The following is a 14,947-nucleotide window of genomic DNA, read 5'->3' on the forward strand; positions in this document are numbered from 1 at the left end:
TAAGCCGTTTTATGGGTTGATACCTGCTGACTGAAGCAGAGACAGCGAAGGAGAGCACGAAGGAACACAATTAACAGGAGATCTCTCTGTTCTCCTGCCATCTGCAGTTATCTCTTCTGGTCCACTGCCACTCCGTACCTCATGACTCACCCTGTCCTGTCCGGTCCTGAACTATACATTTATTACCTACTTTTATTAAAATGATGAGTGTAACTGCTGCAACTTGGCATTTTTCGTTTCACTGTGCAGTGAGTCGTGGCCTGAGCCCAAAAACATTTAAAACCTTTCCATAAACACGGTAGAAAAATTACTGTGACTGAGGATAATTCTGATTGGTTTGGTTTGGTTTAAGAGCGGGCCACGCAGCTTACATGCAGTACTCAGATATGATGATTATATGATTTCAGATTGCTTGTATATGTTTCTCAGATGAAAGTGTGTCATAGATTAGTTATTTCAGGGTCTGCTGGTTTTCCTGTTGGAGTTCAAAGAGTCTGCAGACTCTGTAGGCTCTGCAGAAAAAGAAAAAAATGACGTTTATGTATTTTGCGGTCCGCTCTTCAAAGTGCAAGCGGGTATTAGGGACGCGTATTAGGAGTGTGCGTTGGTGTGTGTCATCAGAAATCGACGGTGGCACATCTGGTTGTGCTTTAGCCTGGTCTGTGGCAGCAGACTGCTGGAGACGAGGAGGGAAGCTCCGCTCTTCAATTTAACTGGGTTCTCACGGAGAACCTCAGGCAAAGGAAAAAGTCTGTATACGTTTTCATATATATATATAGAGAGAGAGAGAGGGAAGAAAGAGAGAGAGGGACAGAGGTGATCTGGGCTCCACTTGTAATTTGTAGTGAACCAGGTCTTCAATAAAAAAATCCATAGGATCCGACTTGGTTTTTTTAACAGGTTGAAAAGTGGACAAACATTAACACAGAACTGAGTATTCGTCCACCTGGTTCTATCATTTCTGTTGTTGTCTCTGTATGTGTGCTTACCACTGAGCATAAACTAGGCTTAAACTGAGCTGAAGTCATACTTTGTGTTTTTTTCGGTGTGGGATGAAGGCAACACTTTTCAATGCATCTACTGTGAGTCCAACTGTTCCTTTCCTACAGGAAGTGAGCGTAGGAAAGTGTATGAAGCTGCAGCCAGGAGCGTAACAAACAGACTGTACTTCTGTAAATGTCTGTAAATGCTTTGTGAACATTATGTTCCAGAACTAACCTGTGTCATGTGTCCAAAGTTTATGATCTTCCGTCCTGATAGTCGTCCACTTCCTCAGACCCCGGAGTGTTTATGGACACAAATAGATTTTAATTACGTTTTCATGTTACGCAACAACCAGGGGGTCATTAGACGGTGAGAGGCAGAAAACAACGCTTTCAAACAGAATTTAATAACCTGAGAGATTAATGTTCACGTGTCCAGATCAATGAAAAGGAGAAATCAAAACTAGGTTTAACGGATGGGTTAATGATGTCATGGGGGAGAAAAAAAAGGTAAAGTGCAGAGAAAGAGAATCATCTCATCTTTGATAACTGATGTTGTGTCTGATGTCTTTGATGTTCAGAGAGGCGTTCAAAGGTGGGAAAAAAATCTCAATTAAAGGGAAGGGAACGAAGGATAACGGGGCATTTAATGTGAGCACTTCAGCATCAACACAGGCTCAGAGGCCAGGATACACACTAATCATAAACCACGGAGCAGACTCTGGATTAGAGGCAGTGAACTGGGAGGCAGCGTGTAGAGCGGCGGACACTAAATTACCAATGAGTCACTGTAACAGCAGCGGTCGACTGCAGATACCTGAGAGACCAATGGAAAGTGGTGACCTCTAATCCTGACCTCTAATAGAATTTGTAGCTTTAATCTGCAGTAAAACTGTAGAAATGAGGGGAAACCAGTAGCATAAAACTAGAAAAGCTATAGAGCATGTCATGCAATTGTCAGCACATTAGTGGATAAATGTTTCGGTTGTTACAACTGTAAAATCAGGATCTAAAAATGAAAACATTGTCCTCCTGTGAAACTAATAAGAAAATGGATTTTGGACTTTAATGTACTTGGATAACGATGTAATGGATTAGGACCTGATAATTAATAGTTATATTTCAGATGATTGTATCTGATAAGAACTGATTATTGGATCATTTCTTACATTTGTTGTAAATGTATTACACTTATTGTAGTTTATGACACTAAATTAGTACTACTTGCAATATATTTTAATATAATGTATTACATATATATAATATAACAATGTATTTTTATATAATGTAAGTGCATCTACTCACAGGTGTCACTACCTGACTTGTCCTGATTACATTTTTCTGAATGTTTTTGTGTTTTTCCCAGAGTGAAGAATTCCACATTTATACCCAGTACTGCACCAACTATCCACGGTAAGGCACCAACAAATCTTGTGTGTGTTTGTGTCCACTGTAAAAGGCCGGGCTTCTCCCTGCCATTGTGCTCCATCCTAATCTCACCTCCGTTTTCTGTCTTCCCAGCGTCTCACATGGCTCCATTGTGCCTATTTATCAATGCATTACCTATTTTTCCCTGCCTGACAGACGGACGCTCTCTATAGAAGCCTCCCTGGCAGGAGTCACAGTGTCTGCTGCCTGTTGTGCCCCAGGCTCTCTCTTCCATCCCTCCCTCTATCTCTACCTCCCCTTTGCTCCACTTTTTCCTCCTCCATGCCTTTTATTTGGACCTCATTGACAGAGTTACTGCTCACACACTGACAGCTGAGATTATTATGGATGTCACCTTATCATACCTGGAGCTGTTAATGTTTTATTCTGCTCTGTGGGAGAGGGTGGTCCTGTGGGACACGGTTGCAGGAATAATGTGGAGGTGGGGTTTTTTTTTTTCAGCCTGTTTGTCTATTGTATGTGATGAAAAAAGGCTGAAACGTGAGGCTTTTCTCCATGACAAGATACACTGCAGCAACTAAACACACCCTCTCCTCTGGCTGCCAAATTTCTTCTACAGTGAACCATTAGAAAGGCACGTGTGGAAGGAAGTATTTGAGAGCTAATAGTTATAAATGAGAAATGCTCATTTTTTCCCGTGTGTATGTGTGTATGCATGCTTTTGTATATGTACTGTGTGTGTATGTGTATGTTTGAAGAGGCCATTGTCAGCTGTGAGGCCTTGTCCCACATCCACACCACAGCTGGTGACCCCAGCCAAGGTCACTCACACACACACACAACTGTAGGAGAGGTTTTAGACACCAAGCCTGGCAGAAGCTGCCGATGCATCATGGTCATGCTGAGCTCTAAGGTCAGGTTTCCTCCAGAACAATGTGAGGCCTGTGTGTGGAGCTGTGCTGGAATCTAGACATGCAGACATGCACATGCATGCGCACATACAACAACACAGTAGAAGAAGAGCGCTCTGGGCCGCTCACCGCCGTCTTCCCTCCTCTGACTTTTTCCGTTCCACATGCATACGCACACATTCGGACACAGCCTCCATTTGTCAAAGAGTCCTGTCTTGTCCCAGGACGTCTGACTCGTTAACTTGGTTCCTTTAAGGTCACGAAGTCGAAGCTATGGTTGTAGCACTGAAAATAATGTGTAAAGCACAGGTTCCACCCAGAGACCCACAGTGGAGCAAAGTCAAATGTTTTGGATGGTGTTGTGGTGCATGGTGTTTAGAAATTTAAACAAAACAAAAAAAGACAGAGTAATAATAATAATTGATTTGACTGAAGCAGGGTGCAGTCTTAAGGCAGTGCTGAGTGAGGTAGCTGGTGACAGTTTTAGCAGTTTAGCAATCACTTGAAAAGATTGGTTTAGCTCTCACTGGATGTTGTGAGGTACTTGACTACAACACTTTACTGTATACAATACTACCAGAGTTCTCAAAAAATAATAATATAATAATTTAATGATTTTAAATGATCTGCTAGAATGAGCAACACCAGTAAATTAGCAGCTGAATGTGTCATTTCCTCTGGGCTCGGTTTTCCCTTCAAGATTAATTGCATTTTCTCTTTAACCACAGCGAAAATCACATTCGTATTATTGTGTTTCAGGCCCTGCATTAAAAATCTCATTTGTCACTGCTGTCAAATTAGGGTTTAGCTACACGTCCCTGACATCTTACCTGCTGTGTTGTGTCTCCACAGGTCGGTGGCTGTGCTAACCGAGTGCATGAGGAACAAGGCGTTGGCCAAGTTCTTCCGCGAGCGCCAGGAATCTCTGAGACACTCCTTACCCTTGGGCTCCTACCTGCTCAAGCCAGTGCAGAGGATCCTCAAGTATCACCTACTGCTGCACGTACGTCTGCTTCTGTTTCTCTCTCCCTATTCCCAAAACACACACACACAAACACCTACTCTTTACCCTAAGAAATGCTAGTGCATGCACCCACTTGTAAGTGCACTGACGGGACACTAATGTTTGTGTGTACACCAATGCAAATGGATTTGTGAAACTAATCTCCACTGGTGAAGCCAAATGTCTAGACATATGCTGCTCAGTGTGTATGTTCCTGTGCATGTGTTGGCGTTGGGCTGTATACATGCATGCACATATGTTGTATACGCAGAGGTCCCACAGCCAACGGTTTGGTAGTGAACGTGTGTGAGAGATTTGTGCACACAGTAGGTGCAAATGCTAACTCCCAGCGGTGTTTGTTGTGTGTGCAGGAGATAGCCAACCATATGGAGAAGGACACGGAGACTTATGAAGTGGTGCAGGAAGCCATAGACACCATGCAGAGAGTGGCCTGGCACATCAACGACATGAAGAGGAAACACGAGCACGCCGTCAGGTTGCAGGTACGAGAAGCTTCACCTCACAATTAACACAGCCCAGACCTCCATTTTATTCCTTGTCATTTTATAGTGTTGGTGATTCGCAGACTTTTTCTGCGACCCCAGGTCTATGCTATTCTCATTTAAAAAAAAAAATACAAACCAGTGCAATCTCAAAAATATAACATACTAAATTTAAACTTCTCTTGCTGCAACACCCTGCAATAATTCCACACCCCTAAAAGGGACCCACCCTACATTTTAGAAACCACTGGCGCTTTCCTATTATATTATTATTGTATTAAGCACGGTAATATTCAACTATGCTTTTATGCATAACTTTGGCTGACAGCTGGCATCGTAGGCATTACTGTCATCTTTTTAACTGACCATTTCATAGCCAGCTAATTGATTTACAATGTTTTCGGTCACCACAGGAAATCCAGAGCCAGCTGACCAACTGGAAAGGCCCTGATCTGATTGGTTATGGAGAGCTGGTCCTTGAAGGAACATTTCGTCTGCAGCGAGCCAAGAACGACAGAACTCTCTTCCTGTTTGACAAGCTTCTGCTGATCACCAAGAAGAGAGAAGAAACCTACACGTATAAGGCCCACATCCTGGTCAGTTGACATACACAGACAGGAAAAAAACACACAGTATTACAATATTGTTGACATGCAACCCTGTGTCTGTCACAGTGCTGCAACCTAATGCTGGTGGAAGTTATTCCAAAAGAACCTCTGAGTTTCAGCATCTTTCACTACAAGAATCCCAAACTACAGCACACAGTTCAGGTATGGAAACAATGCACACAAATGCACCCTTCGTAACAAAAAAGCAAAACACTTTGTGATGGTAATTATATGGTTTTATGTAAGAGTTGCGCAACAGCGGACCGAGAAAGTATGGTGGCTGTTTGCAGGTGTTTGATTATTTTGTGCAGAGCCCAGGCTCACCTCACTGAGCTGCTCAGACATGTCCAGCGTTATGATGCCTTGGGTGGCCATTGCTGTTGCCTAACTATTGTGTGCAATTTGTGATGTAACTGGGACCCTGTCCAAAACTTGAAGGGCTTCTTCCCAACCTTCTCCAGAAGGTCTGAACTGATCCTCCCTGTGATGTTTGACATTCTGTCCGCAGGCAAAATCACAGCAAGACAAGCGCATGTGGATCCTGCACCTGAAGAGACTCATCCTTGAAAACCACCCTGCCAAAATCCCTGCAAAGGTAAGAGCCGACCCCCGTCTCCTGACAGCTCCTTCTATCTTCATTAATCCTCCTGCTCCTCTACTTCACAACCATTGAAGTAGATGACTTCTTCTGCTTTTCTGCTTTGTCTTTTAATCCACTTGTTGAATCATACCCTTGGAAAACGAGGTCGTGAGAATGTTCCAAAAGTTTTCAAGTCGTGTAATGGCTCCACCTAGTGTCCATTTTTATCCATAACTAAATTGTATTTTATCATTTTCTTTCAGGCCAAAAAAGCCATTCTGGAAATGGATGCAATGCGTAAGTGCAAGTCTGCTGCAATTACAGCGTTCTGTTAATCAAATAATAAAATATATTGATTGTTCACTTTGTTGCCTGACATTATTTCTACTTGTACTACTACATTGTTTCTCTCAAGATCATCCTGGGTTTCACTACAGCGCTGATGGTGACAAGAAGGATTCCCCTCAAACCAAGGAGGGTCCGACTCCTCGTAGAGGACGCAGAAAAGGTGAGACATGGAAAATTAAGATTTGGAAATTATATATGTTTTTCAGATATTAGACATGAAATGTTTTTGGTTTTTACTGTAAATACATTTGTTTTCCTAGAACCTCTGTCCAAATTACTGAAGAATGCCAAACAGAACGCCGCCAACATGGACGGAGAAAAGGTGAAGTATAAAAACAAGGACTCCTATATTTTCTGCAGGTTTTACCACATAATATGTTCAGTAGGTTTTTTAGTTCTAATTCTTTAAATTGACCTTTTTCACAGCGAACAAGTCTGGGGGCCACACTGCTCTCCCCCGTGTCCCAGCTGGCTCTGGGAACCATCGGTCGCAGCCGCAGTCTCATTAACCAATCACAAGAATCTCTGGACCCCGGTGATCACTACGACCACAGTGACAGAGAGGAAGGAGAGGAGCAGCATCAGCAGGACGCTGACGACGAGGATGACAGCGGCCTGGTGAGTTCTGTACGGAAACTTGCCTTGAAACTCTGTCTTCTTCTGTTATTAACACAATTAATTCTTCATCTCTGGACTCAGGGAGGTGGAAAGAGCCTGCGAGTTCCAGGGAAAAGCAGCAGGAAGAGGTTGAACCCTCAGGCGTCTGTAGATAGTATAGAACAATGGAAGGCCTTCAACATGAGTGCATCAGACCTACAGGTATCACTGCAGATCTTCTGTCTGATTGGTTTTTAGAATTCTTTTAACTATGTGAACACACACATTTATTTGTTAATTTTTAAGATTTTTTTTAAGAAGTTGTAATTCATTATAACCAAAGGTTAATTTTTAAGATTTTTTTAAAGAAGTTGTAATTCATTATAACCAAAGAAAAGATGTTTATTGTTTGACTTACACCTTGAAGTGTTGTAAAGTACACAGTTTAACAATTAACAATTAATTACATTTCCAGGCCGTACATATTCCAGTCACATCATTAAAGTTGCAATGAAAACATAAAACATACAACATAAAAAAATTAAAACAATACATACTTCCTGTCTTCTCACAGAAAGCAAGAGAATCACTGGTGCGTGAAAGCAGTCGCCACCCGCCCCTTGTCAGGACCCCACATGTGATGGAGGAGCCCCCTGACACTCCTGTGCCCTCTGTCATAGTCACACCAAGTGATAATTCTGTCAGGAACATCTGGGCAGACCATCGGGCTCGCAGGGCCATGTTCCCCACTCGCCAGAGGACCATGCAGCCGGACGACGAGGACGAGGACATCTACCAGATGTTTGTTCCCACGGAGCCTGTCGGATCAGAACCAGAGGTTCCTGCAGAGCCGTCTGAGGCCACCTCTTCTCCAAGAACGGCCCGTCCCTGCAGCTGGCATGTGGAACAGGTGCCTACAGTTCAAATCGAACCTCCCTCTAACGGCAGCAGAGTCCTGCGGAGGGCCAGCAGTGCAGGGGAGAAGGCCACAGCAGCTCGTCAGAGTCCGGACGATGACTCCATCACGCACAGTAACCTGGAGGTGATCCACACTGAATCGTCCAGCAACGATATGTCTGGATCCTCCTCAGCTGAGCAGCTGACACTGGACGATATTGAGAACGTGTATGACAACATCAGCTATGAAGATCTGAAGAGCATGGGCCTCATCAGGAGAGACCCAGAGGAAACCCAGCCATGGAAGGAGTCATCTACAGAGGCAAAGGCTTCACAGAGGTCAACAAGTGAAGTTTCAGAGGTCACGGAGCATCTGATAGAACCAGACAGTTCTTCTGAGAGCAACAGGTCCTCAACACAGGAGGGGAAGCAGCTTGGCCCCTGTGATCTTAAGATAGAAGAAGAAAACATCTATGACACAATCTGCTTCAGGGAACCTCCAGTAACAGAGCCGAGAGCAGGGAACCAGAAGCTTAAAGAGGGGAGGGACAGTCTGCTGGCCTCTGAACAAGACCTGACAGGAAGTCTTGTGGGGTTTGTGTCTGAAGAGAGCCTCCACTTTGGAGAAGATGAAAGACCTGTTCTAGGTTCTATTGAGTCAGAATATTCCTCCTCGTCTGCTTCTGAGTCCTTCTCCCAGCGCTCGCACAAAGGAGATAAGATGTCCGAGCAGGTGGATGAAATCTGGAACGACCTGGAAAACTACATCAAGAACAATGAAAAAAAGGCTGATCGGCTTCCAGCAGCTTTCCCTGTCGGTGCCGGTGAGTCCTCGTCAGTCAAAAACAGTCCTAAGAAGATCCCTTCTGTAGTTGGAACCCAAGGAGCCAGCACCCCAGTGAAGAGTCCCCCCGCACATCACCCTAAAGCCCCACCATCATTCACCATCCCTGTCATCAACCTGCCGGATCATCAAAGTGAAAGCACCACTGATGAAGAACTCCACAGTCCCACGCCAACTTCAGAACCACTTCCTGTGGTCCCGGAGCCCCCCCCTGGGACAGTGAAGAGCATCCGGAACAGGCTGGCTCGCCTCAGCAGCGGCAGCTTCCGCCTGGAGGACGACGACCTGGTGGAGCTCCCCCAACGAAGCGCTTCTCATAGTTTGTTTCCAGGGGAACTGGCAGGTCTAGACTCCCCCCTGGCCTCCTCCTCTCTCCTGCTGGGAGAATCTGTGGACTTCCCCCTGGAACTAATGGACAAAACAAAGAGCAGAGTGTTTCTGATGGCACGACAGTACAGCCAGAAGATCAAGAAGGCCAACCAGCTGCTGCGCATGAGGAGCATGGACCCTGGAGACTCCAGCACTCGGGCCAGAGTGGAGAAGAAGCAGAAAGATCTGGCAGCAATCTTAGAGGAGAAGAAGCAAGGAGGCGCAGCAATAGGTAACACAAGATAGTAATATCAAGTTTATATATATATATGTGTGTGTGTGTGTGTGTGTGTGTGTGTGTCACATTGTGGCTAGCATAAACAGACTTTGTGGCATTAAAGCTAAAACTTGAACTATTGCTCTTGCTGTATCCTCAGGTGCAAGAATAGCTGAGTACTCCCAGCTCTATGACCAGATCATGTTCAAGGATCCTCCAAGTCCTGGTGGTCAGACCTCCACCCACCATCACCACCACCATCCAGGTCTTCCGTCTTCTCCATCCATGCCTGAGACCTCCCTGGAGACTGACTGGCTTCACTCCACGTACAGCAACGGAGAGTTGTCCAGCTTCGTCTCCTCAGTTACTGAGGCTGGAACTGCTCGACTGTCCTCCACCCCTCAGCGCAAGCTCACCTCCGCCTGCTCCACGCCCTCACTCAAGATTTTCCCTTCTTCGCCAGTCAACCCACCTTTTCAGAGGTGGAGCTCGTGCATGTCGGCACCCGTTGAGAAAGACGAGCACGTGTACAGTTCCATAAAGAGACATCCGTCCTTCAACGCTCCATCTTCACCAGCCTCAAAGCCTTCTCCACCCAGTCACTGTCAGTCGTTAAGTTCAGTAGATGACCAGCAGAAGAAGAACAACATCCAGTCTGGACTCAAATGTAACAGATCCAATGTAGATCGGTCTACAGACAGACTCCGTACCCCAGGTCTGGGGCGGGTTGGTCGACAGAGTAGCCTTCCAGAACGTTCTACCTTGGCCCAGTCAGACCTAACCTTACATGATGGTCAACACGTGGTCGTCTTAAATCGGGCCTCTGCTCTCAGCATACTCAGTCCCACCCAGAACTATCTGGCCAACTTCAAGGACAATGGGGAAGATGACGATGACTATGTGGAGATCCGCTCAGAAGACGAGGTTGAACACGAGCACCAAAACTCGGCGCAGAAAACTAGCAGCTCAGCCATTCTTTCCAGTCAGAAAACTCCTGGTATGATCCAGTCTCAGAGTTTACCCTGTAGCCCGCTGCGCTCCTGCGACCCTCTGCGATCCATCGACCACGAGCAGCTGGAGAAGTACCTTTGGAGCGAGCCGCAGCAGAGCCAACCCAATATTGTCCAATCTCTGAGGGACAAGTTGCATTGTCTGAGCTCCAGTAGTTTTGTCTGAAGCCAACAAATAAAACACAAAGAGACGACTGCTACTTACTGAGCGCTAAAAGCTTCGTTACTGGTCTCCAGACGAAGGCAGAAAATCTTTGGTTTCATTAATAACAGCTTCTGTGAATACCTTCACTTTGTTCACTGCAGGGTTTCAGAGTTAGACACAGCGTAGGTTGCTTTTAACGGCACAATAAGCATGTTAGCTGCCTTAGCACTTCCTGGGTTATTTATGTTTCAGTGAGTGAGTGGTGATCAAATGTGGAAAAGTCAACAATATGTGGTCAATGCAAAATATTGTCAGACATCCAGTTTGAATGGACGGGTTTAAATATGAAAATAATTTTAAGAGACCCTCACAGTCACAGGAGTCGTTCAGTGGGCGAGGAGTGTTTTGCAGATTAAGTAGTTCAGAATACATTTGTCATTCTAAATCATACACAGACTTTAGGACTTACTTGTTCCTGCTGGGTCTTTTAAATGGCTCTTAATGTTTTAATTTCTTCAGCCTGTGCTGAAGTGGTTAATCACGATGAAAGCTAGGGTTCAATTAGCAGCTCCGGACATTAGCACTTTGTGGCTAGTCTTTCCCCTTTAACCACAGACTGTTCATAAGATATGGACACAGCCTTGAGGTTCTGAGAGTAAAGTACTGTTCATGTTCTCTGCTGGCTTCACTAGTAACCTGACTATTTGTTACTGGATTTATAACCTCAGTAAAAACACACCTGAAGAGTTAATGGACTGGATTTATTTTCCCAATAGAATATTCTCAGTATTGTAAAATAAATAACCAAATATAACAAGGAACAGTGCATAAGAGTGAACCTGGAGCTTTAAGCTTTAAAGGCTTGTGATTAGTTTAAGCTGCTATTAATAACATAAAAGAGCAGAAACCAAAGAAGCAGAACGTCATTAAAACAAACAGATTATTTTAAGTTCCGGAATTTGAAGCAGGGTTACGGAGGTGCTGAGCGAAGCGATACAGTATGACTTTTGCAGGAGACCGTTCTGGCAGCCACATTTGATCAACAAAATAAAGTTTGTAAGATCTTTCGTAAAAAATGTTTATTGTGGTTGACACATTGGTTAGAAATAGCCTAAAAACTACTTCTACTTTGAAAACCTACAGACTTTTACGTTTAACTTCTACCTTAGTTTCAGGGCTTCACTTTGCAACCGTAGTATGTCACACGTGACTGTGTCCATTTCTTATATACGGTCTATAAGTTTTAACAGCTTTTTAGCAATAAATGTTACAAAGAGTGGCAAAATGGCATCCAATAGGTCACGTGTAACTAGTTTTAGTTGAGTTAATTGACCTGCCCTCACTCTGCCTTTGTTGTCAATAAGGTATTGTGCTTTAAAACAGAAAGCTGTTGATATTTTTAGTTAAATCTATAAGAAACTGTAGGACTTTTATTTATTTCAAGCAAAGTTTAGGTGTTCCCGCATCCAGTCATTGGTGGCATTCATAGTGTAGAGTGATATGGGCATCAATCCACAAGTTTCTTTTTTTTTTTATTATTATTTTCAAGAGGGACCATAAAAGGGCCATTATGGAAAATTTGGTTTTATTAAAGACAGTACTGTATTTTTTTTTTCAACACAGGTGGATTGTCAACTCTTTTCATTTCTTTGTTTACATAATGGGACACTCCCAACTGTCACACTACTGATCTACTACTTCAACCCAGAGTCTTTTCTGTTCTTCAGACTCCTCCATCAATCACAAGATGTTTTTGTTTTATTTCTCGAGTAAAATCACTTTGTGTGTATTACGTTTGGTTAGCATGCTAATTCGACTGCCCTCTATCATTGTCACTTAAAGCCACAGACAGGTTGTAAATGAGAGTAAAATATATTTATTAAAAGATGTTTTAAATGGTCGTTTCAGGGGCGCTCACACAATTGGAATGAGATACTGTGAATATTGTAAGAAATGACAATGAGCATCCCACAACGCACTGTTCATTTACGAGTTCCAAATCACAGCAATACAAGTTCAACGGCAGGACATGATGGCTTACTGTTTTTGTTAGGGAATGTGCATCAAACACAGGTTAGGAATATGAAGTATGTTTTTTGTTTTGTTTTTTTGTTTGTTTGTTTTTTACATTTATCCTCTGTTAGATAGGTGGGGAGTGTCAGTCTTTATTGACTCTTTTTTGCACTTTTTCCCCTGTCTTTTTATGTTGTATTTGTAAACACAGTGTAAAGATGTACATTTTAGGAAGTTATTCTTTTATGTCTATAGGTATGCTTTACCATACTTTAAGTTTTAAGTTAAATGTACTGTATTTTTTTAACTGCCTAGTTGTCATTGCTCAACAAAATGTATCAGTTCAAATAAAACATATGTTTGTGCTTACTGTCCTTGTTCTTATTACATCTTAATATTTGCTGTTAGAAACATGAAACCATCTAATAACCTGTCCTAGTCTTTATAACATGTTTTTAGTTACCCATTATTTCCTCATCTTCTAAACTTAGATAATGATTTAATTTTTAAAGAAAATTAATTTTAATTCACGTGTTTTATCAACAACTTCTTTCTTTATATGCACCGGCTCTTCCTTGACGGCCCTCCTCAGGCCTGAGGTGCAACATTCCCAGTTGAGATTGGTGCAGAGGATCTATCTGTCTATGGTATCTATCTGTCAGTCTATTTGAATTATTCACATTAACTATTATGTTAATTAACTATTATCATAATTCTCTATAATATCGCTGTGTTTGTTATCATTTCATTAATTGAATTCCCTTTTGTTAACATGTATCCAACGCTATCGCTTCATTTCTTCTAAAAATAAGAACTGTAAAACAGAACTGTTTGTTTGGAAACGGCGCCCCCCAGCGTTCCCTTCTTAAACATTTGGGCGGGGCTTCTATGACTTTTCAATACGCATGTTTATGACGTCAAAAAAGCGCGGCTGTTCAAAGCACATAAACAAAAACAGGAGATATGGTGGGTTTTTAAGAAAATCTACTAGACAGAGGCCTATTAATGCATATTTGCAAGAATAACGACGAGACTGACCTGACAGATGGATCAGCACAGCGGGGTGAGCTAATAACTAATATAAAACAAGGCATTGATACATTCCAGATACATTTAAGCGTTTGCTGTATTAGAAATCTAATATTTTGCTGTCACGTGTGGGTTTCGTAAGCTAAATATGCTAAATATAACATAAAATGAATTTATACCTGTGTGTGATGTGAAACATAATGGCTGTGCTTTTTCAAATATATTACTATATTACTGACAAGAACAACATCTGAACGTAAGCTTTAGTTTAATTTAGAATAATGTAAAGAAGTAAATAAGCTAGACCTTTACTCACTATATCAGGGCTTCTTTAGGAAATATACGGTGGTCCCTCTCTATATCGCGGTTCTCCTTTCGCTCCCTCAGTACATCGCGGATTTGTTTTTTTAAATTTCCAATATTTTCATTATTTTTGTTCAAAACATTTTCTAACCTAAAACAATTAAAGCTTTGTTTATATAGCAAAAACAAACTTAAAGACATTATTTAAAAAAATATGCATACGAAAGTGTTGGCTTTAAAAATGGCTTTGTTTACCTGGACGAGAGCGTGTGCACATTCTAGCATTCTATTGGCTAGTTGAGCATTCACTTCTGTTCCTCACGCTGATTGGCTCATGCATCTCCCCTCGTCTGTCCGCCACTACAGTACGTTTTTGTAAAATGTGTGCTCTTGTATTTGGTCAAAGTTGACCCTAATTTAACGGCCTATGATGAAAACTAAAAGATGATGATGAGAGCGCTTCATCTTCTCAGGCTTCTGTTACGAAGCCCGAACGAAGACGCTGACACAGATGACAGTTAACAGCCTTTATTTTTATTTGCGATAATGTGGCCGGCTTCCATAAGGAGAGGCTCAATTACTCGAATTCCGCTAAGTTATTTACGTAATATGTATGTCCTGTCGATAATGTGGCCGGCTTCCATATACGGTCCGTCCGTCTCCTATTCCTCCTAATATAAGGAGAGGCTCAATTACTCGAATTCCGCTAAGTTATTTACGTAATATGTATGTCCTGTATTTCCATTATACAACTCTACTGTGCACGTAAATAAATGGAAAAGGGTAATGTAGTCTAGGGAGGGTTCATAAAAGTGTGGGAAGAGGTTCGTAAAGGGTAAATATATACGTAAATAATATAAACTATCTCGCCCCTACTTCGCGGATTTTCCCTTTTCGCGATGGGTCTTGGAACGCAACAACCGCGATATATCAACAAATAAGTTATAGTAAGTAATATAAAAAGTTATATCCACAAATGTAACAACCTAATTTTATATCAACAAATATATTATAGTAAGTAATATAAAAAGTTGTATTCACAAATGTAACAACCTAATTTTATATCCATATTCAAAGTTAACATTTAAATTTAATTTAGTTATCTGGAGTATATACCTTAAAATATTAACCTCTAGCTCATTTCAATGAAATAATTTCTAACATTTTGCAATCACAAAGTAAAATTAGTGGCACGAGC

The 14,947-nt window shown here is 42.3% G+C and overlaps 1 protein-coding gene across 8 annotated transcripts in view; it reads left to right on the forward strand.

The window, feature by feature from the left end:
• Window positions 1-12,786, forward strand: part of LOC103380950 (pleckstrin homology domain-containing family G member 1) — a 64,054-nt gene extending 51,268 nt beyond the window's left edge. For all 8 annotated transcript variants that reach the window (XM_025056674.1, XM_025056673.1, XM_025056675.1 and 5 more), the window contains 13 exons: window positions 2,350-2,396; window positions 4,136-4,286; window positions 4,658-4,789; window positions 5,203-5,385; window positions 5,464-5,559; window positions 5,906-5,992; window positions 6,241-6,274; window positions 6,393-6,485; window positions 6,586-6,647; window positions 6,752-6,943; window positions 7,025-7,144; window positions 7,497-9,264; window positions 9,410-12,786. In XM_025056674.1, coding sequence (XP_024912442.1) covers window positions 2,350-2,396; window positions 4,136-4,286; window positions 4,658-4,789; window positions 5,203-5,385; window positions 5,464-5,559; window positions 5,906-5,992; window positions 6,241-6,274; window positions 6,393-6,485; window positions 6,586-6,647; window positions 6,752-6,943; window positions 7,025-7,144; window positions 7,497-9,264; window positions 9,410-10,425 — 3,981 coding nt within the window. In that variant the 3' untranslated portion in view covers window positions 10,426-12,786. The remainder of the gene's footprint in view (window positions 1-2,349; window positions 2,397-4,135; window positions 4,287-4,657; window positions 4,790-5,202; window positions 5,386-5,463; window positions 5,560-5,905; window positions 5,993-6,240; window positions 6,275-6,392; window positions 6,486-6,585; window positions 6,648-6,751; window positions 6,944-7,024; window positions 7,145-7,496; window positions 9,265-9,409) is intronic.
• Window positions 12,787-14,947: the final 2,161 nt, after the last annotated feature.

This window comes from Cynoglossus semilaevis, chromosome 7, assembly GCF_000523025.1.
Source record: "Cynoglossus semilaevis isolate Cse_v1.0 chromosome 7, Cse_v1.0, whole genome shotgun sequence".
Taxonomy (NCBI): domain Eukaryota; kingdom Metazoa; phylum Chordata; class Actinopteri; order Pleuronectiformes; family Cynoglossidae; genus Cynoglossus; species Cynoglossus semilaevis.